Source organism: Nyctibius grandis, chromosome W (assembly GCF_013368605.1).
Source record: "Nyctibius grandis isolate bNycGra1 chromosome W, bNycGra1.pri, whole genome shotgun sequence".
NCBI lineage: Eukaryota > Metazoa > Chordata > Aves > Nyctibiiformes > Nyctibiidae > Nyctibius > Nyctibius grandis.
In genome coordinates, this window is record NC_090694.1 from 3,281,210 (window position 1) to 3,305,890 (window position 24,681).

Below are 24,681 nucleotides of genomic sequence, written 5' to 3' on the forward strand. Positions count from 1 at the left end.
CTCTGAAGCAGCTCTAACTCCTTCATATGCTGCCAGTATCTCTTTTTCAGTTGGGGTGTAATTGGCCTCGGAACCCTTGTATCCTTGACTCCAAAATCCTAGGGGTCGACCTTGAGTCTCCCCCAGTACTTTCTGCCAGAGGCTCCAGGTAGGACCATTGTCCCCAGCTGCAGTATAGAGCACATTTTTAATGTCTTGTCCTGTCTCGACTGGCCCAAGGGCTACTGCATGCACAATCTCTTGTTTAATCTGTTCAAAGGCTTGTCGTTGTTCAGGGCCCCACTGAAAATCATTTTTCTTTCTGGTCACTTGATAAAGAGGGCGTACAATCTGACTGTAATCTGGAATATGCATTCTCCAGAAACCCACAACGCCTAAGAAGGCTTGTGTTTCCTTTTTGTTAGTTGGTGGGGACATAGCTGTTATTTTGTTGATCACCTCTATCGGGATCTGGCGACGCCCATCTTGCCATTTAATCCCTAAAAACTGGATCTCCCGGGCAGGTCCCTTGACCTTGCCTCTTTTTATGGCAAAACCAGCTTTCAGAAGAATTTGGATTATTTTCTTCCCTTTCTCAAAAACTTCTGCTGCTGTATCACCCCATACAATGATATCATCAAGTGCTCTGGAGCTCCACCCTTTTCCAGTGCAGTCTGAATCAGTCCATGACAAATAGTAGGGCTGTGTTTCCACCCCTGGGGCAGCCAATTCCAGGTGTACTGGATACCCCTCCAGGTAAAAGCAACTGTGGCCTGCACTTTGATGCCAAGGGAATAGAGAAAAACGCGTTAGCAATGTCTATAGTGGCGTACCACTTGGCTGCCTTTGACTCCAGTTCGTATTGAAGTTCTATCATATCCAGCACAGCAGCACTCAGTGGTGGCATAACCTCATTCAGGCCTGTCACGACTGGGTCAGGGATGCAGCAGAATAATATGGACACCTCGCTCCACTGATTCGGAGTCAGGTGATTAGTCCACTTAGTAACTTTACTGTTACTAGATACCCCGCTTCACTGACTCAATGCCAGGTGGTTAATTCATTTAAAGAGCTTTATTATCACACTTGTCATTGTCCTTAAGCCAAACAACCTTAAAGAGTCTCATGAGCTCAACACACAATAATGAGCAAAACAGCCTTAAACAGTTTAGCAAGCTCAACACACAATAACACAAATAGCAGTGGGGTAAAATACAAAGCTCTAGCAGGGAAAGGGACCATACGACCTGTCCAGTAGTCCAATGCAGCTGTTGATACGGCAGAAGCGAGGTTGGGCATAATGGGGTCTCAGACCAGTTGAGAGGGAGCTCCAAAGAGTGGTTCCCTTGGTCAGATTTTATACCCTCGAGTTAAATAACTACATATGTGATGTGGTGATAATCCCTTAGACTTTTCAAATGCCCACCAAGGTCTGGGTGGTAAAATAGGGTTGGTCCTTACTGATAAATGGGTAGGGAAAGGGGAAGGAAAAGTCCTTGTGGTTCAGAAAAAACACACACACACTGCTATATTCATGGTAAAGTCCAAGGAGGAGAGACAAGAAACACTACTACCCGCTCGCAACCACAGTGTCATATTTGTGTAATGTAGTTACAAGTAGGCAGCAGCAGCTTGACCTCATCAGAGCACAGTAAGGGAGGTTGTGCTAGGCAGGGAGAGGCTACCCAGCCTACACCCGGTCCCACTTTCCACCTGCACAGTTATGGCATTCCCTGTCTTCAGCAGACCTTTAGCATAAGTACAGACCACAGTTTTGAGGTCTGGGCCTCACAAGGCCACGATACTCTACATTTAATCTCCATTCTTCATTAGGCTTCCTCACTGGCCATATAGGACTATTAAAGGGTGAGCGAGTTTTGCTAATCACTCCTTGATTTTCTAATTGTCTAATCAGTTTATGAATGGGGATCAGGGAGTCTCGATTGGTGCAATATTGTCGTTGCTGCACCATGGTAGTAGCAGTTGGTACCTGTTGTTCTTCAACCTTCAGCAACCCCACAACAGAAGGATCCTCTGAGAGGCCAGGCAAGGTAGACAGCTGTTTAATGTCCTCAGTCTCTACAGCTGCTATACCAAAGGCCCATCTAGACCCTTTTGGGTCCTTAAAATACCCTCTCTTGAGGTAGTCTATGCCAAGGATGCATGGAACATCTGGGCCAGTCACAATGGGGTGCTTTTTCCATTCATTTTTAGTTAGGCTCACTTCGGCCTCCAATACAGATAACTCTTGAGATCCCCCCGTCACTCCAGAAATGCTGATGGATTCTGTCCCTTTTTATGATTCGATGGCATTAGGGTGCACTGTGTGCCAGTGTCTACCAGGGCTCAATACCTTTGTGGTTTTAATGTGCCAGGCCATCAAATCCACACAGTTCAATAAACTCAGTTGTCCCTCTCCTCCACCTGGCTGGAGGCCAGATCTCTTTCCGCAGGGCTGCTCTCCAGCCTCTTGTCCCCCAATTTGTACATATAACCAGGATTACCCCGTCCCAGGTGCAGAATCTGGCACTTGCTCTTGTTAAATTTCATACGGTTGGTGATTGCCCAGCTCTCTAGTCTATCCAGATCTCACTGTAAGGCCTCTCTACCCTCGAGGGAGTCCACAGCTCCTCCTAGTTTAGTACCATCAGCAAACTTACTTAATGTACATTCGATTCCTGCATACAGATCACTTATAAAAACATTAAAGAGCACCAGCCCTAAAATTGAGCCCTGGGGAACCCCACTGGTGGCTGGCCACCAGCCTGGTGTAACCCCATTTACTATAACTCTTTGAGCCGAACTTGTCAGCCAATTTTTCACCCATTGTATGATGAACTTGTCTAGCTGTGTGCTGGACATTTTGTCCAGAAGGATACTGTGAGAGACAGTATCAAAAGCATTGCTAAAATAAAAAAAAACCACACATCTACTGGCTTCCCTTGGTCAACTAGATGGGTGACTTTGTCATAAAAGGAAATTAAGTTGGTTAAGCAGGACTTTCCACTCATGAACCTGTGCTGGCTATGACTAATGACTGCATTGTCTCTCAAGTGTTTTTCAATAACTCCCAGAATAATTTTCTCCCTAATTTTACCAGGTCTTCCTTCTTACCCTTCTTGAAAACTGGGACAACATTTGTCAGCTTCCAGTCAACTGGGACCTCTCCAGACTCCCAAGACCGTTGAAAAATAATGGAGAGAGGTCCCGCGATAACATCAGCCAGCTCTTTTAGTATAGAATCATAGAATCATAGAATCATAGAATGGTTTGGGTTGGAAGGGACCTTAAAGATCATCTAGGTCCAACCCCCCTGCCATGGGCAGGGACACCTTCCACTAGACCAGGTTGCTCAAAGCCCCATCCAACCTGGCCTTGAACACTGCCAGGGAGGGGGCATCCACAGCTTCTCTGGGCCACCTGTGCTAGTGTCTCACCACCCTCACAGGAAAAAAATTCTTCCTAAGATCTAATCTACATCTACCCTCTTTCAGTTTAAAACCGTTCCCCCTCGTCCTATCACTACATGACCTTGTAAAAAGTCCCTCTCCAGCTTTCCTGTAGGTCCCTTCAGGTACTGGAAGGCTACTAGAAGGTCTCCCCGGAGCCTTCTCTTCTCCAGGCTGAACAGCCCCAACTCTCTCAGCCTCTCTTCATAGGAGAGGTGCTCCAGCCCTCTGATCATCTTTGTGGCCCTCCTCTGGACTCGTTCCAACAGCTCCATGCCCTTCTTATGTTGGGGGCCCCAGAGCTGGACACAGTACTCCAGGTGGGGTCTCACGAGAGCGGAGTAGAGGGGCAGAATCATCTTCCTCGACCTGCTGGCCACGCTGCTTTTGATGCAGCCCAGGATACAGCTGGCCTTCTGGGCTGCAAGCGCACACTGCTGGCTCATGTTGAGCTTCTCGTCAACCATCACCCCTAAGTCCTTCTCCTCAGGGCTGCTCTCAATCCATTCTCCGCTCAGCCTGTATTTGTGCTTGGGATTGCCCTGACCCAAATGCAGGACCTTGCACTTGGCCTAGTACCCTGGGATGAATCCCATTGGGCCCCATAGACTTATGTGCATCCACCTGGAGCAGCAAGTCTTGAACAAGTTCAGAGTCAGCTGGGAGTTTATCATCTCCCCAGTCATGGTGTTCCAACACAGGGCTCCAGTGGTCCCAGGGCCCATCATTGGTGTTGAAGACAGGCAAAGAAGGCATTAACCATCTCCACTTTGTCTATGTCCCTATTTGTGAGGTGACCAACCTCATCAAGTAATAGACCAATGTTATCTCCGATCCTCCTTTTGCTATTAACATATTTTAAAAAGCCCTTTTTGTTGTCCTTCACAGTACTGGCCAGCTTGAACTCTAATAGAGCTTTGGTTGCATGAATTTTCTCCCTGCAGTGGCGAACAGCATCTCTGTAGTCCTCCCATGTTGCCTGTCCTTGCTTCCAATGTCCATACACTTTCCTTTTCCGCCTAAGGTCCCGATGAATATCCCTGCTCAGCCAAGCTGGCCTTCTGCCCCACTTGCTTGACTTCTGACACTTTGGAATTGCCTGCTCCTGCACTTTTAAGAGATGGCTCTTAAAAAGTGTCCTGGTTTCGGCTGGTATAATTTTCTTCATAGTAGCTGGTACAGTGTTGTGTTTTGTATTTAGTATGAGAATAATGTTGTAACACACTGATGTTTTAGTTGTTGCTAAGTAGTGCTTATCCTAAGTCAAGGACTTCTAAGCTTCCCATGCTCTGCCAGTGAGGAGGTGCACAAGAAGCTGGGAGGGGGCACAGCCAGGACACCTGACCCAAACTGACCAAAGGGATATTCCATACCATAGGATGTCATGCTCAGTATATAAACTGGGGGGAGTTGGCCAGGGGGGATTGATCGCTGCCTGGGGACTGGCTGGGCATCGGTCAGCAGGTGGTGAGCAATTGCATTGTGCATCACTTGTCTTTCTTGGGTTTTATTTTTCTCTCTTTTTGTTATCTTCCTTTTCATTACAATTATTATTATAATTATTATTATTTTATTTTATTTCAGTTCTTAAACAGTTCTTATCTCAACCAACGAGTTTTACTTTTTTTTCTGATTCTCCTCCCCATCCCACTGGGGGGCAGGGGGAGGAGCAAGCAAGCGACTGAGTGGTGCTTAGTTGCCTGCTGGGATTAAACCACGACATAAGCATGTGACTTGTTCGCTAGTGTCTCTCCACTCTGTAGTTCAAGATATTATCAAGAAATCACTGGCGTGGGTGGCTGTCTGTGAGTATGAGATTCTGTATCTTCTTTCTTTCTGATGTACTGTACTTCTTTCTTTTCAGGTTCACATAACGCTAGGGATCAAAGAAGCATATGTAACATTTGTGTGATACTGGGACCAGTCTTCTTAAAGACGACTCCAAAATAAATTATCTTCAACCTGTTTATCCTGGGACTGACTTTTCTTTGGAGAAAAGCCCAACAGAGAAACTTTTCACACTGGAACCATTATAATTAAATCTATTTAAAGAACTTGCTACCTGGAGACACTTTTGCAGAGATTGAATTCTGCTTTTCATCTGTGTTTGCACTTCAGACTGTAAACAATGAGTGAGTTCTGGTTGTGTTTCAACTGCTGTATTGCAGAACAGCCTCAGCCTGTAAGTATGAGTATTGGAACTGTTTTGTGTATAATTCAATACATTGTTCAATTTTTCTTTTTTTTTTGTTTTAGCTTCTTAAATTAGTGCTGTTGGACTAAGCCCAGTGAGGATTAAGGAATTAACTACTATCTTGGTTTAACTGAAAGAAGAGAGTCTAATATAGACTGTCATAGAGACATTTTCCTATCCTTAATCTTAAATCTGTTTGAAGTCTTTGAAAAGAGCCTTTATATGTTTGAACTGTAGAGAGGGAGAAAGGAAGGGGAGAATGAGAGTGAGGAGGATCTAAACTGTTGCTCTAAGATCTGCCAAAAAGCAGGTGAATAGCTGGAAATGTCATGACATCTGATACTGCTTAACCAACTTGATAGCCTTTTATGAGGACATAACCCGGTGGATAGATGATGGTAAAGCTGTGGATGTGGTCTATCTCGATTTCAGTAAAGCGTTTGACACGGTCTCCCACAGCATCCTCGCAGCTAAACTGAGGAAGTGTGGTCTGGATGATCGGGTAGTGAGGTGGATTGTGAACTGGCTGAAGGAAAGAAGCCAGAGAGTGGTGGTCAATGGGGCAGAGTCCAGTTGGAGGCCTGCGTCTAGCGGAGTCCCTCAAGGGTCGGTACTGGGACCAGTACTATTCAATATATTCATGAATGACTTGGATGAGGGATTAGAGTGCGCTGTCAGCAAGTTCGCTGATGACACAAAACTGGGAGGAGTGGCTGACACGCCGGAAGGCTGCGCAGCCATTCAGAGAGACCTGGACAGGCTGGAGAGTTGGGCGGGGAGAAATTTAATGAAATATAACAAGGGCAAGTGTAGAGTCCTGCATCTGGGCAAGAACAACCCCATGTACCAGTACAAGTTGGGGGCAGACCTGTTGGAGACCAGCGTAGGGGAAAGGGACCTGGGGGTCCTAGTGGACAACAGGATGACCATGAGCCAGCAGTGTGCCCTTGTGGCCAAGAAGGCCAATGGCATCCTGGGGTGTATTAGAAGGGGTGTGGTTAGCAGGTTGAGAGAGGTTCTCCTCCCCCTCTACTCTGCCCTGGTGAGGCCGCATCTGGAATATTGTGTCCAGTTCTGGGCCCCTCAGTTCAAGGACAGGGAACTGCTAGAGAGAGTCCAGCGCAGAGCCACGAAGATGATTAAGGGAGTGGAACATCTCCCTTATGGGGAGAGGCTGAGGGAGCTGGGTCTCTTTAGCTTAGAGAAGAGGAGACTGAGGGGTGACCTCATTAATGTTTATAAATATGTAAAGGGCAAGTGTCATGAAGATGGAGCCAGGCTCTTCTCAGTGACATCCCTTGACAGGACAAGGGGCAATGGGTGCAAGCTGGAACACAGGAGGTTCCACATAAATATGAGGAAAAACTTCTTTACGGTGAGGGTGACCGAACACTGGAACAGGCTGCCCAGAGAGGTTGTGGAGTCTCCTTCTCTGGAGACATTCAAAACCCGCCTGGACGCGTTCCTGTGTGATATGGTCTAGGCAATCCTGCTCTGGCAGGGGGATTGGACTAGATGATCTTTCGAGGTCCCTTCCAATCCCTAACATTCTGTGATTCTGTGATTCTGTGATTCTGTTTAAGGCTTATTTTCCTGTGTGGCTGGACAATGGTGAAGGAAGGAAATATTGCTATTAAGAAATATAGGGTAAAATCCATTCCTCCTCTGCCTTTCTTAGCATTCATTTAAATGAAGTCAGAGAGAGGGCAGATGAGAGGGAGAGCAAGAGAGCAAGGAGGCGGCGGGTGAGAGAGTGGGGGCAGGCGGGAGGGAATGAGCACAAGCCAGGGAAGGCGGACGAGAGTGATTGAGCAGGTGAGAGTGAGTGAGCAGGAGTGGGAGGGAGTGAGAGTGGGTGAGTGGGGGAGGGAGCGTGGGGGAGTGGGAGCGCGAGAGAGGGGGAGCGAGAGTGTGCAGATGAGCACGGGCAGGGGAGCGCAAGGGGGTGAGACAGGGAGGGAGAGAGATGGGGGGAACAAGTGAGAGTGAGTGCGAGTGCAAACCAGGGGGAGCAGAAGCACGGGAGAGAGCACGGGAACATGCAAGGGCAAGTGAGTGAGGGCACGAGAGAGTGAGAGCTAGAGAGTGGGCGGAAGCAGAAGTGAGAGCAGGAGAGCAAGCGCGGGCAGGAGAGTGAGCTAGTGCATGAGCGAGGGGGCACGGGTGAGAGATCAAGAGCTAGCGAGAGTGAGAGCATGCATGCAGCGGGGGGGTGCGAGAGCAAGGGAGGGAAGAAACACGAGCAAGAGAGCGAGAGCGAGGGGTCGCAAGTGAGAGGTCGAGAGCAAGGGTGTGAGAGGGAGGGTGGGAGCGAGAGGGTGGGAGGGCAGGGGCAAGAGACCAACAGTGAGCGGGGCTGGTGGGCGAGCATGTGAGTGAGCAGGAGGGCAAGGGCAGGCGAGGGGGGAGGGTAAGGAGGGTGAGAGGGTGCGAGTGAGCGGGAGGGAGAGGGCAAGCAAGGGAGGGCGAGGGAGGCAAGAGGGCGAAGGAGGGCAAGAAGGCATGAGTGAGCGGGAGGGCAAGGGAGGCAAGAGGGCGAGGGAGGGGGAGGGGGAGACGGCGAGCAAGAGGGGGAGGGCGAATGAGAGGGGCAAGGAGGCAAGTGGGGATTAGGGGATGAGCAATCACAAGGTGGCAGAGGGGCACAAGGGGGCAGGGGATGAGGAGGCGAGAGAGGGGGTGAGGGGTTAAGCAAGGGCAAGTGGGTGAGGGGGTGAGTGGGAGCAAGGAGGCAGGCAAGGAGCCAAGTGAGTGGGCAAGGAGGCAGGTGAGGGAGTGAGCCAGGGTGAGGAGGCAAGCAGTGGGAGCAAGGAGCCAAGCAAGAGCAAGGGGCGAGGGGGCAAGGAGGTGAGTGTGAGGAAGTGAGTGCAGGGAAGGGAGTGAGGAGATGAGTGCAGGGAAGGGAGTGAGGAGGCAAGCACAGGATGGTGAGCGTGGGGCAGCAAGCGCAAGGTGATGAGTGCCAGGAGATGAATGCGAGCATGAGACTTGAGGAGATGAACACGAGGATACGAGTGTGAGCAAGAGTGTGAGGAGACTAGCAACAGGGAAAGGACAAGCACAATCGAGAGAAGGAGGAGATGAGAGAGAGAAGATAAATGCATGAGGGAGAGGAACAAGACAAGCACAAAGGAGAGCATGAGGATACAAGCATGAGGGAGAGAGAGAGGAGACGAATGTGAGAAGACGAGCTGGAACGAGAGAAGGAGGAGACAAGCACATACAGGAGAGTGAGGGGGGAGACTATTGAGAGCGAGGCTGCTAGAGCGAGAGACCAGGAAGCAGCGGGCAAGAGGGGGAGGAAAAGAGTGCGAGCAGAAGAGGAAGAGAGGGAACATGAGACGGCAAGAGGGAGTGAGACAGCAGTTGTGAGACAGAATGAGTGCAAGACCATGAGAGAGAGTGAGTATGAGTCAGCAAGGGCAAGACAGTGAGATTGAGTGAGGTGGCAAGTACAAGACTGAGTGAGAGAGGGTGAGACAGCAAGCGAGCATGAGACAGTGACTGTGAGACAGCATGCAAGAGGCAAGCACAAGTGAGAGACAGTGAGCAAGTGTGAGACTGCGGGAGTGAGCTGGAGTGAGTGCGGTTGGTCAAAACAGTGAGTGAGATGAGAGTGCACACTTGAGTGAGCATGAGAGACTGAGAATAAGATAGTGATCACTAGATGGATCAAGAGCGAGGCAGCAAGAGAGTGGCACAGTCACAAGCGTGAGAGTGCGACTGCGAGCAACTGCAAGCAGGTGAGAAAATGAGTGCAAGGTGTCATTAGCACGCATGAGAACAAGCGCAAGATGATGCGAACGGGCACGAGATGGCAGGCGCCACACTGAGTGAGTGAGCGTGAGACAGCGAGAACGAGCAAGTGCAAGTGAGCAAGGTAGTGAGTATGAGAGAGACAGTGAGATGGCATGAGTGAGACAGAGAAAGATCAATATGGGGGGAGAGAGCAAGAGATTGAGTGCCACAGATTGAGCAAGAACTAGAGAGAAAGTAAGAGACTGAATGTCTGAGAGACAGACAGATGGGGGCAGGGAGAGAGAAAGAGGGAGACAGGGAGGGAGACAAAATTCAGAAATAGAGACAGAGGCGGAGAGACAGCGAGAGAGTGTGAGTGTTAGGGAGATAGAGCGAGAGAGGGAAACAGTGAGCAAAGGCACAAAAGATAGTGAGATAGAAGGAAACCTCAAAAAGAGACAGAGAAGATTAAGATGTTAATTGATCTAGTGATTCAAGCAGAATACCTGAAGGTTATGGGGTTTACTGCAGGCTGCAACACTTAGGTGTTTTCTAAATAGCAAATAGGTACAAACTGTAGTCCTTGGTTTCTCTAATTTGTGAAGTATGTGTTTTGGATAGTGGGTTGTTGGTGTTCTGCATGTGAGGTTTTGGGGAGGGTGCTGATTTTTTGGTTTGGATTTTTTTTTTTTTTGTGAAGGGAAGAATCTGCTTCATTGTTGCAAAAAATTATTGACTTGTGGAATATTTTACTTAGATTAATGCTTGCCCAGGATGCTGTTAACTGCTTTGACATCCTCTGAGGAAAGGCACTACAGAATACTGTAAAATACGGAGCTCTTGGACACTGATAAGTAGGTCTTCATGGGGCATGTGCATAAGCACCATGGCTTTTTATTGAATGTAGTGCAGCTTAAATGTTTCGGCAAACACTTATTCTAGCTAGATTTTAAATTAGATAATGTTAATTATATATGAAAACTATCTTGTAATTAGTTTTGATATGAAAAAGCTGATTAGACTTGAGATGTATTAAAATTAAAATACAAGAGGAATTTCTGAAGTGCATAATACTTATGTGAAATTACTACAGTGTAAAACCTGCAGTAATGTTTTACAAATATGAGGGCCTCTTGATTATCCTTTGAAGACAGTAAAATTGGTCTTCTTGTATGCTGCTCGTATCATGCTTCACGTCACCAAAATGATCTTCTGCAGTATTTAGATCTCTCTCTTGCTCTTTCTCTCGCATACTCTCTGTCTTTGAACTTTACACCGGTTTAAATATTTATTTCTATCTAGTCTGTTTGATGTAAGCCCTTCTGTTCACACTGTTTGAACCATAGTATTTTAAATAATAGGAAAAGCGATCAAGTGCTTAGGATATCTTAAATTACATAATAACTTATTGTTGTGGGTTAACCCTGGTAGGCAGCTAAGCATCACACAGCTGCTCGCTCACTCCTCCCACAGTGGAATGGGGAAGAGAATTGGAAGGGTAAAAATGCAAAAATTTGTGGGTTGAGATAGACAGTTTAATAGGTAAAGCAAAAGCTGTGCACACATGCGAAACAAAACAAGGAATTCATTCATTACTTCCCATTGGCAGGCAGATGGTTAACCATTTCCAGGAAAGCAGGGCTTCATCACATGTAATGTTTACTTGGGAAAACAAATGCCATTACTGTGAATGCCCCCCCTTCCTCCTTTCCCCCAGCTTTTATTGCTGAGCATGATGTCATATGGTATGGAATATCCCTTTGGTCAGCTGGGGTCAGCTGTCCCAGCTGTGTCCCCTCCCAACTTTTTACCCTCCTCCAGCCTACTCACTGGTGGGGCAGCATGAGAAACAGAGAAGGCCTTGATGCTGTGTAAGCACTGCTCAGCAATAACAAAAACATCAGTGTGTTATAATCAACACTGTTTTCAGCACAAATCCAAAACATAGTCCTATACTAGCTACTATGAAGAAAATTAACTCTACTCCAGCCAAAACCAGTACACTTATGTTCTAGAATAAGTCAGGTCATATTATTTCTCAGTGAAAAAGGAAGAAAATTTATAAAAGGAATGAGAAGATTTTGTTTGGTTTTGGTGTCCTTGTAATTTTTAATGTAATCAGACAGATAAAACTTTTCCTTTGAAGTTTACTGTGAAATACAACCTTAAAATCTCTTTTACCATATATTTTGTCACTCCATAAAATGTACATCAAATGATCACATTTTACAAGGAAAAGCCTTTTAAAATAAGTAAAACATTCAGTTGCTAGGTCTACAAACTCAGTCTGCATTCAGAGAGTTCAAGCAGGGTCTTTTTCCCACATTGTCATAGTATGTTTTCTGCTATTAATCCCTTTGCTTCAGCTCATTGGAATTTAGTAAATAATTTTGTCGTAAAAACATAGAATAGTTTGGGTTGGAAGGGACGTTTAAAGGTCATCTAGTCCAACCCCCCTGAAATAAGCAGGGACATCTTCAACTAGATCAGGTTGCTCAGAGCCCTCTCCAACCTGACCTTGAATGTTTCCAGGGATGGGGCATCTACCACCTCTCTGGGCAACCTGTTCAAGTGTTTCACCACCCTCATTGTAAAAAATTTCTTCCTTGTATCTAGTCTGAGTCTACCCTCTTTTAATCTAAAACCATTACCCCTTGTCCTATTGCTATAGGCCCTACTAAAAAGTCTGTCCTCATCTTTCTTATAAGCCCCCTTTAAGTACTGAAAGGCTGCAGTAAGGTTTCCCTGGAGCCTTCTCTTCTCCAGGCTGAACAGCCCCAACTCTCTCAGTCTGTCTTCATAGGAGAGGTGTTCCAGCCCTCTGATCATCTTTGTGGCCCTCCTCTGGACTCGCTCCAACAGGTCCATGTCCTTCTTATGTTGGGGGCCCCAGAGCTGGACACAGTACTCCAGGTGGGGTCTCACAAGTGCGGAGTAGAGGGGCAGAATCACCTCCCTCGACCTGCTGGCCACGCTTCTTTTGATGCAGCCCAGGATACGGTTGGCCTTCTGGGCTGCAAGCGTACATTCTCGGCTCATGTTGAGCTTCTCGTCAACCATCACCCCCAAGTCCTTCTCCTCAGGGCTGCTCTCAATCCATTCTCCGCCCAGCCTGTATTTGTGCTTGGGATTGCCCTGACCCACATGCAGGACCTTGCACTTGGCCTTGTTGAACTTCATGTGGTTCGCACAGGCCCACCTGTCAAGCCTGTCAAGGTCCCTCTGGATGGCATCCCTTCCCTCCAGCGTGTTGACCGCACCACACAGCTTGGTGTCGTCAGCAAACTTGCTGAGGGCGCACTCAATCCCCCTGTCCATGTCACCGACAAAGATGTTAAACAGGAACGGTCCCAGTACTGACCCCTGAGGAACGCCACTCGTCACTGGTGTCCACTTGGACATCGAGCCGTTGACCATAACTCTTTGAGTGCAACCATCCAGTCAATTCCTTATCCACTGAGTGATCCATCCGTCAAGTCCATGTCTCTCCAATTTAGAGACAAGGCTGTCATGCAGGACAGTATCAAGTGCTTTGCACAAGTCCAGGTACGTGACATCAGTTGCTCTTCCCTTATCCACCAGTGCTGTAACCCTGTCGTAGAAGGCCACCAAATTTTTCAGGCACGGTTTGCCCTTAGTAAAGCCATGTTGGCTGTCACCAATCACCTCCTTCTTTTCCATGTGCCTTAGCATAGTTTCCAGGAGGATCTGATCCATGATCTTGCTGGGCACAGAGGTGAGGTTGACCGGCCTGTAGTTCCCCGGGTCTTCCTTTTTTTTCTTTTTAAAAATGGGGGTTATGTTTCCCCTTTTCCAGTCAGCGGGGACTTCACCGGACTGCCACGACTTCTCAAAAATGTTGGATAGCGGCTTAGCAACTTCATCTGCCAGTTCCCTCAGGACCCGTGGATACACCTCATCAGGTCCCATGGACTTGTGCACCTTCAGGTTCCTTAGATGGTCTCGAACCTGATCTTCTCCTACAGTGGGCGGTTCTTCATCCTTCCAGTCCCTGCCTCTGCCTTTTGTGACTTGGGTGGTGAGGCTAGAGCACTTGCTGGTGAAGACAGAGGCAAAAAAGTCATTGAGTACCTCAGCTTTCTCCATATCCCGGGTAACCAGGTCTCCTGTTTCCTTCCGGAGAGGGCCCACATTTTCCCTAGTCTTCCTTTTATCACCGACATACCTATAGAAGCTTTTCTTGTTGCCCTTGATGTCCCTGGCCAGATTTAATTCTATCAGGGCTTTAGCTTTCCTAACCTGATCCCTGGCTACTCGGACATTTTCTTTGTATTCCTCCCAGGCTACCTGCCCTTGCTTCCACCCCTCTGTAGGCTTCCTTCTTGTGCCTGAGTTTGTCCAGGAGCTCCTTGTTCATCCACGCAGGCCTCATGGTGTTTTTGCCTGCCTTCCTCTTTATTGGGATGCATCGTTCCTGAGCTTGGAGGAGGTGATCCTTGAATATTAACCAGCTTTCTTGGGCCCTTCTTCCCTCCAGGGCTTTATCCCAAGGGACTCTCCCAAGCAGGTCCCTGAAGAGGCCAAAATCTGCTCTCCTGAAGTCCAGGGTGGTGAGCTTGCTGTGTGCCCTCCTCACTGCCCTATGGATCTTGAACTCCACCATTTCATGGTCACTGCAGCCAAGGCTGCCCTTGAGCTTCATGTCCCCCACCAGCCCCTCCTTGTTGGTGAGAACAAGGTCCAGCATGGCACCTCTCCTCGTCGGCTCCTCTATCACTTGGAGAAGGAAGTTGTCATCCACGCATTCCAGGAACCTCCCGGATTGCTTGTGCCCAGCTGTGTTGTCCTTCCAACAGATATCAGGGTGGTTGAAGTTCCCCATGAGGACCAGGGCCTGTGAACGTGAGGCTACACCTATCTGTCTGTAGAGGGCCTCATCTGCTTGGTCTTCCTGGTCAGGTGGCCTGTAGCAGACCCCCACTATAATGTCACCTCTCCCTGCCCTCCTTTTGATCCTGACCCATAAGCTCTCCATTGGCTCCTCCTCCTCCATCCCCAGGCAGAGCTCCATGCACTCGAACTGGTCAATGATAGAGGGCAACACCCCCTCCTTTTCTCCCCTACCTGTCCTTCCTAAAGAGCCTGTATCCTTCCATTCCTACCCTCCAGTCATAGGAGCCATCCCACCATGTCTCTGTGATGCCAATAAGGTCATAGCCCTGCAGGTATGCGCACATCTCTAGCTCCTCTTGTTTGTTCCCCATGCTCCGTGCATTTGCATAGAGGCATTTCAGTTGGGCCCCCGACGAAGCTGACTTACTGGCTGGAATTCCTTTGTGCTCCTCTTCCAGTGCTCTCCTGCTGACCTGCCATCCTTCTCCAGTCTCTGGGCACCTATTGCTGGCCCTGGCATCAGACTGGCTGAATTGGGATGGACTGAGGTTCCCCTCCCCCGGCAACTCTAGTTTAAAGCCCTCTTCACCAGCTTGGCAAGCCTGTGACCAAAGATGGTCTTCCCCTTCTCTGACAGATGGACCCCGTCGGCTGCCAGAAGACCAGGTTTCTCAAAGCGAGTCCCATGGTCTAAGTAGCCAAACCCCTGGCTGTGGCACCAGTCCTGTAACCATTTGTTGATTTTCCTGATTCAACAGGCTCTTTCAAACTCCTTCCCTTTGACTGGGAGGATTGATGAGAAAACTACCTGGGCCCCAGAGTCCTTTGCCACTGCTCCCAGGGCTCTGTAGTCCTTGATAGTCCTCGGACTGCTCCTGGCTGCATCACTGGTGCCCACGTGAAACAACAGCAGCGGGTAATAGTCTGTGGGCTGTATGAGGCTCGGTAGTGTCTCAGTGACATCCCTGATGCGAGCCCCCGGTAAGCAGCACACCTCTCTAGAGAGCGCATCAGGTTGGCAGATGGGTGCCTCTGTGCCTCTCAGAAGAGTCGCCTACCACTATCACCCATCACTTTTTCTTGGTAGCACTGGTCTTTATACGGGGGGGCACATTGGGCTGCCTTACTGAGTTCCAGTGTCTCTCCTGATGCGACAGGTCTTTCCTCCTCAGACTGCAGAGCAGTGAAGCCGTTGCAACCTTCCATTCTTCTGCGGTATTATCCTCCCTTCCTTCTGTGTGTGCCACTGGGAGGTTCGGCTGTTTGGCCATGGACTGCGGGGCCACTGCAGACTGCACTTGGACCCCATTATCCAACTCCTTCTCAGCCTCCTTGATGTCACACAGCCTCCTCACCACCTCCTGCAGCTCAGCCACCTGCTGCAGGAGGTCCTCCACCTGGGCACACCTTGTGCAGGCAGGTCTGCTGCTGCCCATCCCTGCCCCAGGAGAAAGATCAAGGCACTTCCTGCAGCATTATAATGTATGTCTTTCAACTTCTTTACTTTTTTAGTTCTGCAGCTGGAAAACAAAACCCCTCTGTCATGTTCTTAGTGGGGAAATTGATATGCTTGCACATCAGCTTTAAAGGCATACTAAATTTATAAAATGTACTTGAAGTTTATTTGAATTTTTAGTACAATGTGTTACAATTAACACTTTAAAACTTAAATGGATTTTTAAAATTGTCTAGAATGATGTCACAGTTAAATATCTAGGGTCACTTCTGAAGCTGTATTGTTTCTATTTCTACTTAAAGCAGCTAGAGTATAAACCAAGTATACATTGCTTTTATAAAAGATAAGGGGTTTTTTTAAGCTTCTGAAAAGCTGTATCAACTTCCTTTTCAGGAAGGATTTTAATGTAGCTGCTGCAAATGATTTAGGATGAAGGAAGGTGAGGGAATTGCCAGAAGCTTGAAGTGGTAGGATTCCTTAATATTATTTCATATAATCTTCTAGTTATCCAGTCTTTGGGATCCTTTACAGAGGTGACTTGTAAATTCAGTAAGAATAACCACCATCATGTGGGGGAAATTCCTGGATGGTTATCAAATGTCAAAGTCTACAGATACCTTTAGGGGACCAGGACAGAGATAAAAGTTACTGAAATAGAAAAGCGAAAGGATCAAAGACAGGGAGTGCTCCTTATAAGTATGCTGTGGGCTACAGATATCAGTTATCTGGAAGGATGAAACTTTTTTGGACAGAGGTGGGTGGGGGCGTACATTCAGCAAGGCAATGAAGAGAGGGATATGGAGTGGACACCAGAGAAAGTAAGAAAGATAAAAAGGAGCGCCACAGCCTTCTCATTTACAAAATTGTTTCTAATGAGTTATTTCCAAACAATTGAAGTGAAAGAGGCTCTAGGAAGCTGACAATGGGGCACTCTTTGACAACTATAGCCTGCTAGAGAGGGATGGGATCCACGTGTCTAGAAGAGGCAAGGGAATCTTTGGCAGCAAGCTGGCCAACTTGGTGAGGTGGGCTTTAAACTGAAGGACTCGGGGGTGGGGTCCAGAGCGGTAATGATCATGCCATTGCTTCCAACGGGGGAATAAGCCAGGGCAACCAGAACGGCAAGAAATGTTCCTTAGCTGCCTCCCAAGATGGGAACCAAAAGGCCAACCACCTCAATGGTATATATAGCTATGGTGGATCCTCTTGCACCCCTCCTGGGAAACCTGCATGCTCGACTACCTCTCTGAAATGCCTGTACACCAATGCATGCAGCATGGGGAATAAACAGGAAGAATTGGAGATCTACGTGTGGTAGCAGGGCCATGTTCTCATTGCAATTACAGAGACATGGGGGGATAGCTCGCATGACTGGAATGCTGTCATGGATGGGTACATACTTTTTGGGAAGGACAGGCCAGCAAGGCAAGGAGGTGGAGTTGCCCTTTATGTGAGAGAGCAACTGGAATGTATCGAGCTCTGCCTAGGGGTGGATGAAGAACGAGTCGAGAGCCTATGGGTAAGAATTAAGGGGCAGGCTAACAGGGGTGACACTGTTGTGGGGGTTTACTACAGGCCACCTGATCAGGAAGAGGAAGTAGATGAGGCCTTCTACAGACAGCTGGAAGTAGCCTCAGGATCGCAGGCCCCTGTTCTCATTGGGGACTGCAACCACCCTGATATCTGCTGGAAAGACAACACAGCTAGGCACCCACAGTCCAGGAGGTTCCTGCAGAGCGTTGACGATAACTTTTTGACACAGGTGGTGAAGGAGCCAACACAGAGAGGTGCGCCACTAGACCTTGTGCTAACAAACAAAGAAGGTCTGGCTGGGGATGTGAAGGTGTGGGGTATCCTTGGCTGCAGTGACCACGAGCTGGTGGAGTTCAGGATCCTGCGTGGAGGAAGAAGGGCAATAAGTAGGATCACAACCCTGGACTTCAGGTCAGTGCATCCCTATGAGTAAGAAATCAAGCAAAGGGGGCAGGAGACCTGCATGGATGTGCAAGGAGCTTCTGGCAAAACTCAAATGGAAGAAGGAAGTCTACGGAATGTGGAAAAAGGGACAGGCCACTTGGGAGGAATATAGGAAGGTTGTCAGAGTATGCAGGGATGTGACGAGGAAGGCTAAGGCCCACTTGGAATTTAATCTGGCAAGGGACATCAAGGACAACAAGAAGGGCTTCTTCAAGTACATCAGCAGCAAAAGGAAGACTAGGGAAAATGTGGGCCCGCTGCTGAATGAGGAGGGTGCCCTGGTGATGGAGGATACAGAGAAGGCTGAGTTACTGAATGCCTTCTTTGCCTCAGTCTTTACTACTAAGGCCGGCCCTCAGGAATCCCAGGCCCTGGAGGTACTAGAGGAAGCCTGGAGAAAGGAAGACTTTCCCTTGGTTGAGGAGGATCAAGTTAGAGATCATTTAGACAAACTGGACTCCCACAAATCTATGGGCCCCGATGGGATGCACCCAAAAGTGCTGAGGGAACTGGCAGATGTTATTGCCAAGCCACTCTCTATCATCTTTGAAAGGTCATGGAGAACAGGAGAGGTGCCTGAGGACTGGAGGAAGGCCAATGTCACTCCTGTCTTCAAAAAGGGCAAGAAGAAGGACCCAGTCAACTACAGGACGGTCAGCCTCACCTCCATCCCTGGAAAGGTGATGGAACAGCTCATCATGGATGCCATCTCTAAGCATGTGGAGGAAAAGAAGGTTATCAGGAGTAGTCAACATGGATTCACCAAGGGGAAATCATGCTTGACCAATCTGATGGCCTTCTATGAGGACATGACTGGCTGGGTAGATGAGGGGAGAGCAGGGGATGTTGTCTACCTTGACTTCAGCAAGGCTTTTGACACTGTCTCCCATAACATCCTCATAGGAAAGCTCAGGAAGTGTGGGTTAGATGAGTGACAGTGAGGTGGATTGAGAACTGGCTGAATGGCAGAGCTCAGAGGGTTGTGATCAGTGGTGCAGAGTCTAGTTGGAGGCCTGTGGCTAGTGGTGTTCCCCAGGGGTCAGTACTGGGTCCGGTCCTGTTTAACTTATTCATCAGTGATCTGGATGAAGGAACAGAGTGTACCCTCAGCAAGTTTGCTGATGACACAAAACTGTGAGGAGTGGCTGATCCACCAGAAGGCTGTGCTGCCATTCAGCGAGACCTGGACAGTCTAGAGAGCTGGGCGGAGAGGACCCTCATGAAGTTCAACAAAGGCAAGTGTAGGGTCCTGCACCTAGGGAGGAATAACCCCATGCATCAGTACAGGTTGGAGGTTGACCTACTGGAAAGCAGCTCTTCAGAGAAGGACCTGGGAGTTCTGGTGGACAACAAGTTCACCGTGAGCCAGCAATGTGCCCTTGTGGCCAGGAAGGCCAATGGTATCCTGGGGTGCATTAGGAAGAGTGTGGCCAGCAGGTCGAGGGAGGTTATCCTCCCCCTCTGCTCTGCCCTAGTGAGGCCACACCTAGAGTACTGTGTCCAGTTCTGGGCCCCCCAGTTCAAGAAAGACAAGGAACTACTGGAGAGAGTCCAGTGGAGGGCTACAAAGATGGTCAGAGGACTGGAGCATCTCTCTTATGAATGAGGAGAAGCTGAGGGAGCTGGGACTGTTTAGCCTGGAGAAGAGAAGACTGAGGGGGGATCTTATCAATACTTACAAATACCCTAGGAGCGGGAGTCAAGAGGATGTGGCCAGACTCTTCTCAGTGGTGCCCATCGACAGGACAAGGGGCAACGGGCACAAACTGAAACATGGGAAGTTCCATCTGAATATGAGGAAAAACTTCTTTCCTTTGAGGGTGCTAGAGCACTGGAACAGGCTGCCCAGGGAGGTTGTGGAGTCTCCTTCTCTGGAGATATTCAAAACCCGCCTGGATGCGACCCTGTGCAACGTGCTCTAGGTGAACCTGCTTTAGCAGGGATTTGGACTAGATGATCTCCAGAGGTCCCTTCCAACCCTAACCATTCTGTGATTCTTTGATTCTGTGATTCTGTGAAGCTCTCTATAGGGCAACTATAAAGCGATAGCCTGTCTTTTACTAATTCCATATTAGACAATTCAGATCCTCCTCATTGAAGTGAGATATTTCACATTGATTCAATTTTTATGCTAAATTATTTTGATATGGTATGCAGCTGTCCTTAGTGTAAAATTTTGAAGCTATCCGGATGCACATAGGCCTAAATGACTTGGACGGCATTTGTAGAAGGCTACTCTATAGCCTGTGTCCATGAATCTTTGGGCACTTTATACCCAGAACTTTGGGGAGTTTCAGCGAAACGGAGAAGTTTGTAGATGGAGGTGAGGCAGAGGCACCATGCAGGAAATCTGTGAAGAGACAGATGCATATTCTGTGCCTTGATTGTGGACGCATGCTTCTGAGTGGTATAGTCTAATGACACTGTGGCACAGGGATCTCTTAAAATCATCTGATAAGAACAGAATTTGGCAGTTGTCATGCTGATGAACCATCTATTGAAAACCAACTTGTTTCATTGGCATAGCTGCAAGAGTCCACTTGAGACCCATCTGTTGGTAAAAAGGTATCTGACATTCAGGCTATAAAACATGGAGGGGGGTAGTGTTTTTTATTTTAGCTTAGTTTTCTTTTTTAAATTTAGGAACAATAGATGTTTTCCTATCAGTGATTATGATTGAGTTCTGTGTCCATAGCTCTAGTTGATGGGGAAAATGGAGTTGTCTGCTTGTCTTTTTAGGTTTTATATGGTTCCATTTTCTGAAAAGTACAAGGAAAAATATTTACTATAAATAATCTACACATTATTATGCACCCAATTTGCAAATTCCCAGTCTGCGATGCTTTAGAAAACTGGTGTTGTTCTATTTATTGCTTTTTCTCTTCTTCATTCTCTAATTTATTTTTTTTAACTGCTTGTGATTGTAAATCTGTAGCCAATAGCTGATGTTGACTGTGTTGTCTTTTTCATAGAAGCTAACTACATTCATGGAACTGGGAAGCAGTTGCCTTGAAGTTACCAGTAATGCAAGTACCTGGAGGAGTTTGTGATCTCTGTGGTGCTTCGTGTTCCAATGCCAAGCTTCATTTCTTTTGCTGACTACTAAAGAACCATCTTTTCCTATTCCATCTTTCTTAAGAAGCTCTTGAATATAGGTTTATTTTGACAATATCAGTAGATCTGACATACTAGGAAATCCACTAAACTTCTTGCATTTCTCCAATGGATCCAACTTCAGAATTACCAGTTATTGCTGAGCAGTGCTTACACAGAGTCAAGAACTTTCCTGCTTCTCACACTACCCCACCAGCAAGTAGGCTGGGGGTGCACAAGAAGCTGGGAGGGGACACAGCTGGGAAAGCTGACCCCAGCTGACCAAAGAGATATTCCATACCATATGGAATGGAAAATAGCATCCATAAAGAAAAAAAAATGGGTCATTGTCGTAGGAGACTCCCTTCTGAAGGGAACAGAAGGCCCAATATGCAGACTGGACCCACTTCACAGGGAAGTCTGCTGCCTCCCTGGGGCCCGGGTTAAAGATGTGAAGAGGAAGCTTCCCACCCTGGTAAGGCCCTCAGATTATTATCCATTATTGATTTTTCAGGTTGGCAGCGAGGAAGTAGCTACAAGAAGTCAGAGGGCAATCAAGAGAGACTTCAGGGCCTTGGGTCAACTGGTTAAGGGATCAGGAGGACAAGTAGTGTTCTCCTCTATCCCTCCAGTTGCAGAGAGTGATGAAGGAAGAAACAGGAAGAGCCAGGAGATCAATACCTGGCTCCAAGACTGGTGTCAATGGCACAATTTTTGGTTCTTCAATCATGGTTTGATCTACACGACACCAGGCCTGATGGCAACAGACGGAGTACACCTGTCTCAAAGGGGTAAAAGGATCTTTGCAGAGGAGTTAGCAGGGCTCATTGAAAGAGCTTTAAACTAGTATTGAAGGGGGAAGGGGATAAAACCAGGCTCACTACAGACAATCCTGGGGGCAGCACGCTAGTGTTTGTGGGAAGGTGTGCCAGCTCAGTGGAGGTAGGGGATGGAGAGCCATGCGGCAGCAGAGATGCAAGTTAGTGATGGGTTAGAAACCGCAAAAGTGCCCAAGAACGGTCATGCAGGAATTAGGGCTTCTCCCCCCACAAAGGTGGCAGGATCAATAGTCCAGCTGAAGTGCATCTACACCAATGCACTCAGCATGGGCAACAAACAGGAGGAGCTGGAAGCCCTTGTGCAGCAGGAAAACTATGACATAGTTGCCGTCACGGAAACATGGTGGGATGACTCTCACAACTGGAGTGCTGCAATGGATGGCTATAAACTCTTCAGAAGGGATAGGCAAGGAAGGAGAGGTGATGGGGTGGCCCTGTATGTTAGGGAGTGTTTTGACTGTCTAGAGCTTGAGGATGGTGACAATAGGGTTGAGTGTTTATGGGTAAGAATCAGGGGGAAGGCCAACAAGGCAGACATCATGGTGGGAGTCTGCTATAGGCCACCCAACCAGGATGAAGAGGTAGATGAAATAGTCTATAAGCAGCTGGGAGAAGTCTTGCGATCAGTAGCCCTTGTTCTCGTGGGGGACTTCAACTTACCGGATGTCTGCTGGAAATACAATACAGCAGAGAGGAAACAGTTTTGGAGGCTCCTGGAGTGTGTGGGAGAGAACTTCCTGACACAGCTGGTGAGGGAGACAACTAGGGAAAGCACCCTGCTGGACCTCTTGTTTGTGAACAGAGAAGGACTTGTCAGTGATGTGATGGTTGGAGGCCATCTTGGGCATAGCGATCATGAAATGATAGATTTTTTCAGTTCTTGGAGAAGTAAGGAAGTGGGTCAGCAGAACTGCTACCTTGGATTTCCAGAGGGCAGACTTTGGCCTGTTTAGGAGCCTGGTTGACAGAGTCCCTTGGGAGGCAGTCCTGAAGGGCAAAGGAGTCCAGGAAGGCTGGACACTCTTCAAGAAAGAAATCTTAAAGGTGCAGGAGCAGGCTGTCCCCATATGCCGAAAGACGAGCCAGCGGGGAAGACTGGCCTGGCTGAACAGAGAGCTTTGACTGGAACTCAGGAAAAAAAGGAGAGTTTATGACCTTTGGAAGAAAGGCAGGGGACTCAGGAGGACTACAAAGATGTCATGAGGCTGTGCAGGGAAAAAATTAGAAGGGCCAAAGCCCAACTAGAACTTAATCTGGCCACTTCTGTAAAAGGCAATAAAAAGGGGTGTTGATCGAGAGCCAGCTGAATATGAGCCAGCAGTGTGCCCAGGTGGCCAAGAAGGCCAACAGCATCCTGGCTTGTATCAGCAATAGTGTGGCCAGCAGGACTAGGGCAGGGATCGTCCCCCTGTACTCGGCACTGGTGAGGCCGCACCTTGAATACTGTGTTCACTTTTGGGCCCCTCACTACAAGAAAGACATTGAGGTGCTGGAGCGAGTTCAAAGAAGGGCAACGAAGCTGGTGAAGGGTCTAGAGCACAAGTCTGATGAGGAGCAGCTGAGGGAACTGGGGTTGTTTAGCCTGGAGAAAAGGAGGCTGAGAGGAGACCTTATCTCTCTGTACAAGTACCTGAAAGGAGGTTGTAGCGAGATGGATGTTAGTCTCTTCTCCCAGGTAACAAGCGATAGGACGAGATGAAATGGCCTTAAGTTGTGCCAGGGGAGGTTTAGATTGGGTATCAGGAAAAATTTCTTCTCTGAAAGGGTTGTCAAACATTGGAACAGGCTGCCCAGGGAAGTGGTGGAGTCACCATCCCTGGAGATATTTAAAAGACGAGTAGATGTGGTGCTTAGGGACATGGTCTAGTGGTGGACTTGGCAGTGTTAGGTTAACAGTTGGACTTGATGATCTTAAAGGTCCTTTCCAACCGAAACAGTTCTATGATTTTATGATTCTCTGACGTCATGCTCAGCATATAAAGCTGGGGGAAGAAGAAGAAAAGGGGGGACGTTCAGAGTGATGGCGTTTGTCTTCCCAAGTAACTGTTACTTGTGATGGAGCCCTGCCAATTAATCATGGTCAATGTTTTCCCCACACAGCATGCAAGTAATGAGTCTGTGGAATATGAATAAGTTCTTCCCCACTGCAGAAACAGAAAGGGATTCAGTTTCAACAGCAATAGTCTGTCTTCAACAATACTTCAACATCACTGAAAATGAAACCTCAACTATCAGTTCAGTCCAGCTAATGAGCTAAATTCATTTCTTATTCATAGAATCATAGAATGTCCTGAGTTGGAAGGAACCCACAAGGATCATCGAGTCCAACTCCTGTCCCAGCATAGGACAGCCCCAGAATTCACACCATGTGTCTGAGGGCATTGTCCAAATGCTTCTTCAATGCTGTCAGGCTTGGCGCCATGACTGCTTCCCTGGGGAGCCTGTCCCAGTGCTCCACCACCCTCTGGGTGAAGAACCTTTTCCTAATATCCAACCTAAACCTCCCCTGGCATATCTTCCTGCCATTCCCTCAAGTTCTGTCACTGGTCGCCAGGGTGAAGAGGTCAGCGCCTACTCCTCCACTTCCCCTTGTGAGGAAGTTGTAGACCGCAATGAGGTCTCCCCTCAGTCTTCTCTTCTCCAAGCTGAACAGACCCAGTGACTTCAGCTGCGCCTCGTATGGCTTCCCCTCTAAACCCTTCACCATCTTTGTGGCTCTCTTCTGGACACTCTCTAGTATCTTCATATCCTTTTTATACTGTGGCACCCAAAACTGCACACAGTACTCAAGGTGAGGCCGCACCAGTGCAGAGTAGAGCGGGACAATCACCTCCCTCAATGGGCTAGCAATACTATGCTTGATGCACCCCAGGACACGGTTGGCCCTCTTGGCTGCCAGGGCACACTGTTGACTCATGTTCAACTTGCCGTCGACCAGAACCCCCAGATACCTTTCTGCAGAGCTGCTCTCCAGCCTCTCGTTCCCCAGTCTGTATGTACATCCAGGGTTGCCATGTCCCAGGTGCAAAATCCGGCACTTTCCCTTGTTAAACTTCATGCGGTTGGTGATTGCCCACCTTTCTAATTTATCTAGGTCTCTCT

General features: G+C 48.1%; 1 protein-coding gene across 2 annotated transcripts in view; it reads left to right on the top strand.

Moving 5' to 3' along the window:
• Positions 1-5,454: 5,454 nt before the first annotated feature.
• LOC137675770 (CDC42 small effector protein 2-like) overlaps positions 5,455-24,681 on the top strand; it is a 95,454-nt gene continuing 76,227 nt past the window's right edge. For both annotated transcript variants that reach the window (XM_068421983.1, XM_068421982.1), the window contains exon 1: positions 5,455-5,610. In XM_068421983.1, coding sequence (XP_068278084.1) covers positions 5,557-5,610 — 54 coding nt within the window. In that variant the 5' untranslated portion in view covers positions 5,455-5,556. The remainder of the gene's footprint in view (positions 5,611-24,681) is intronic.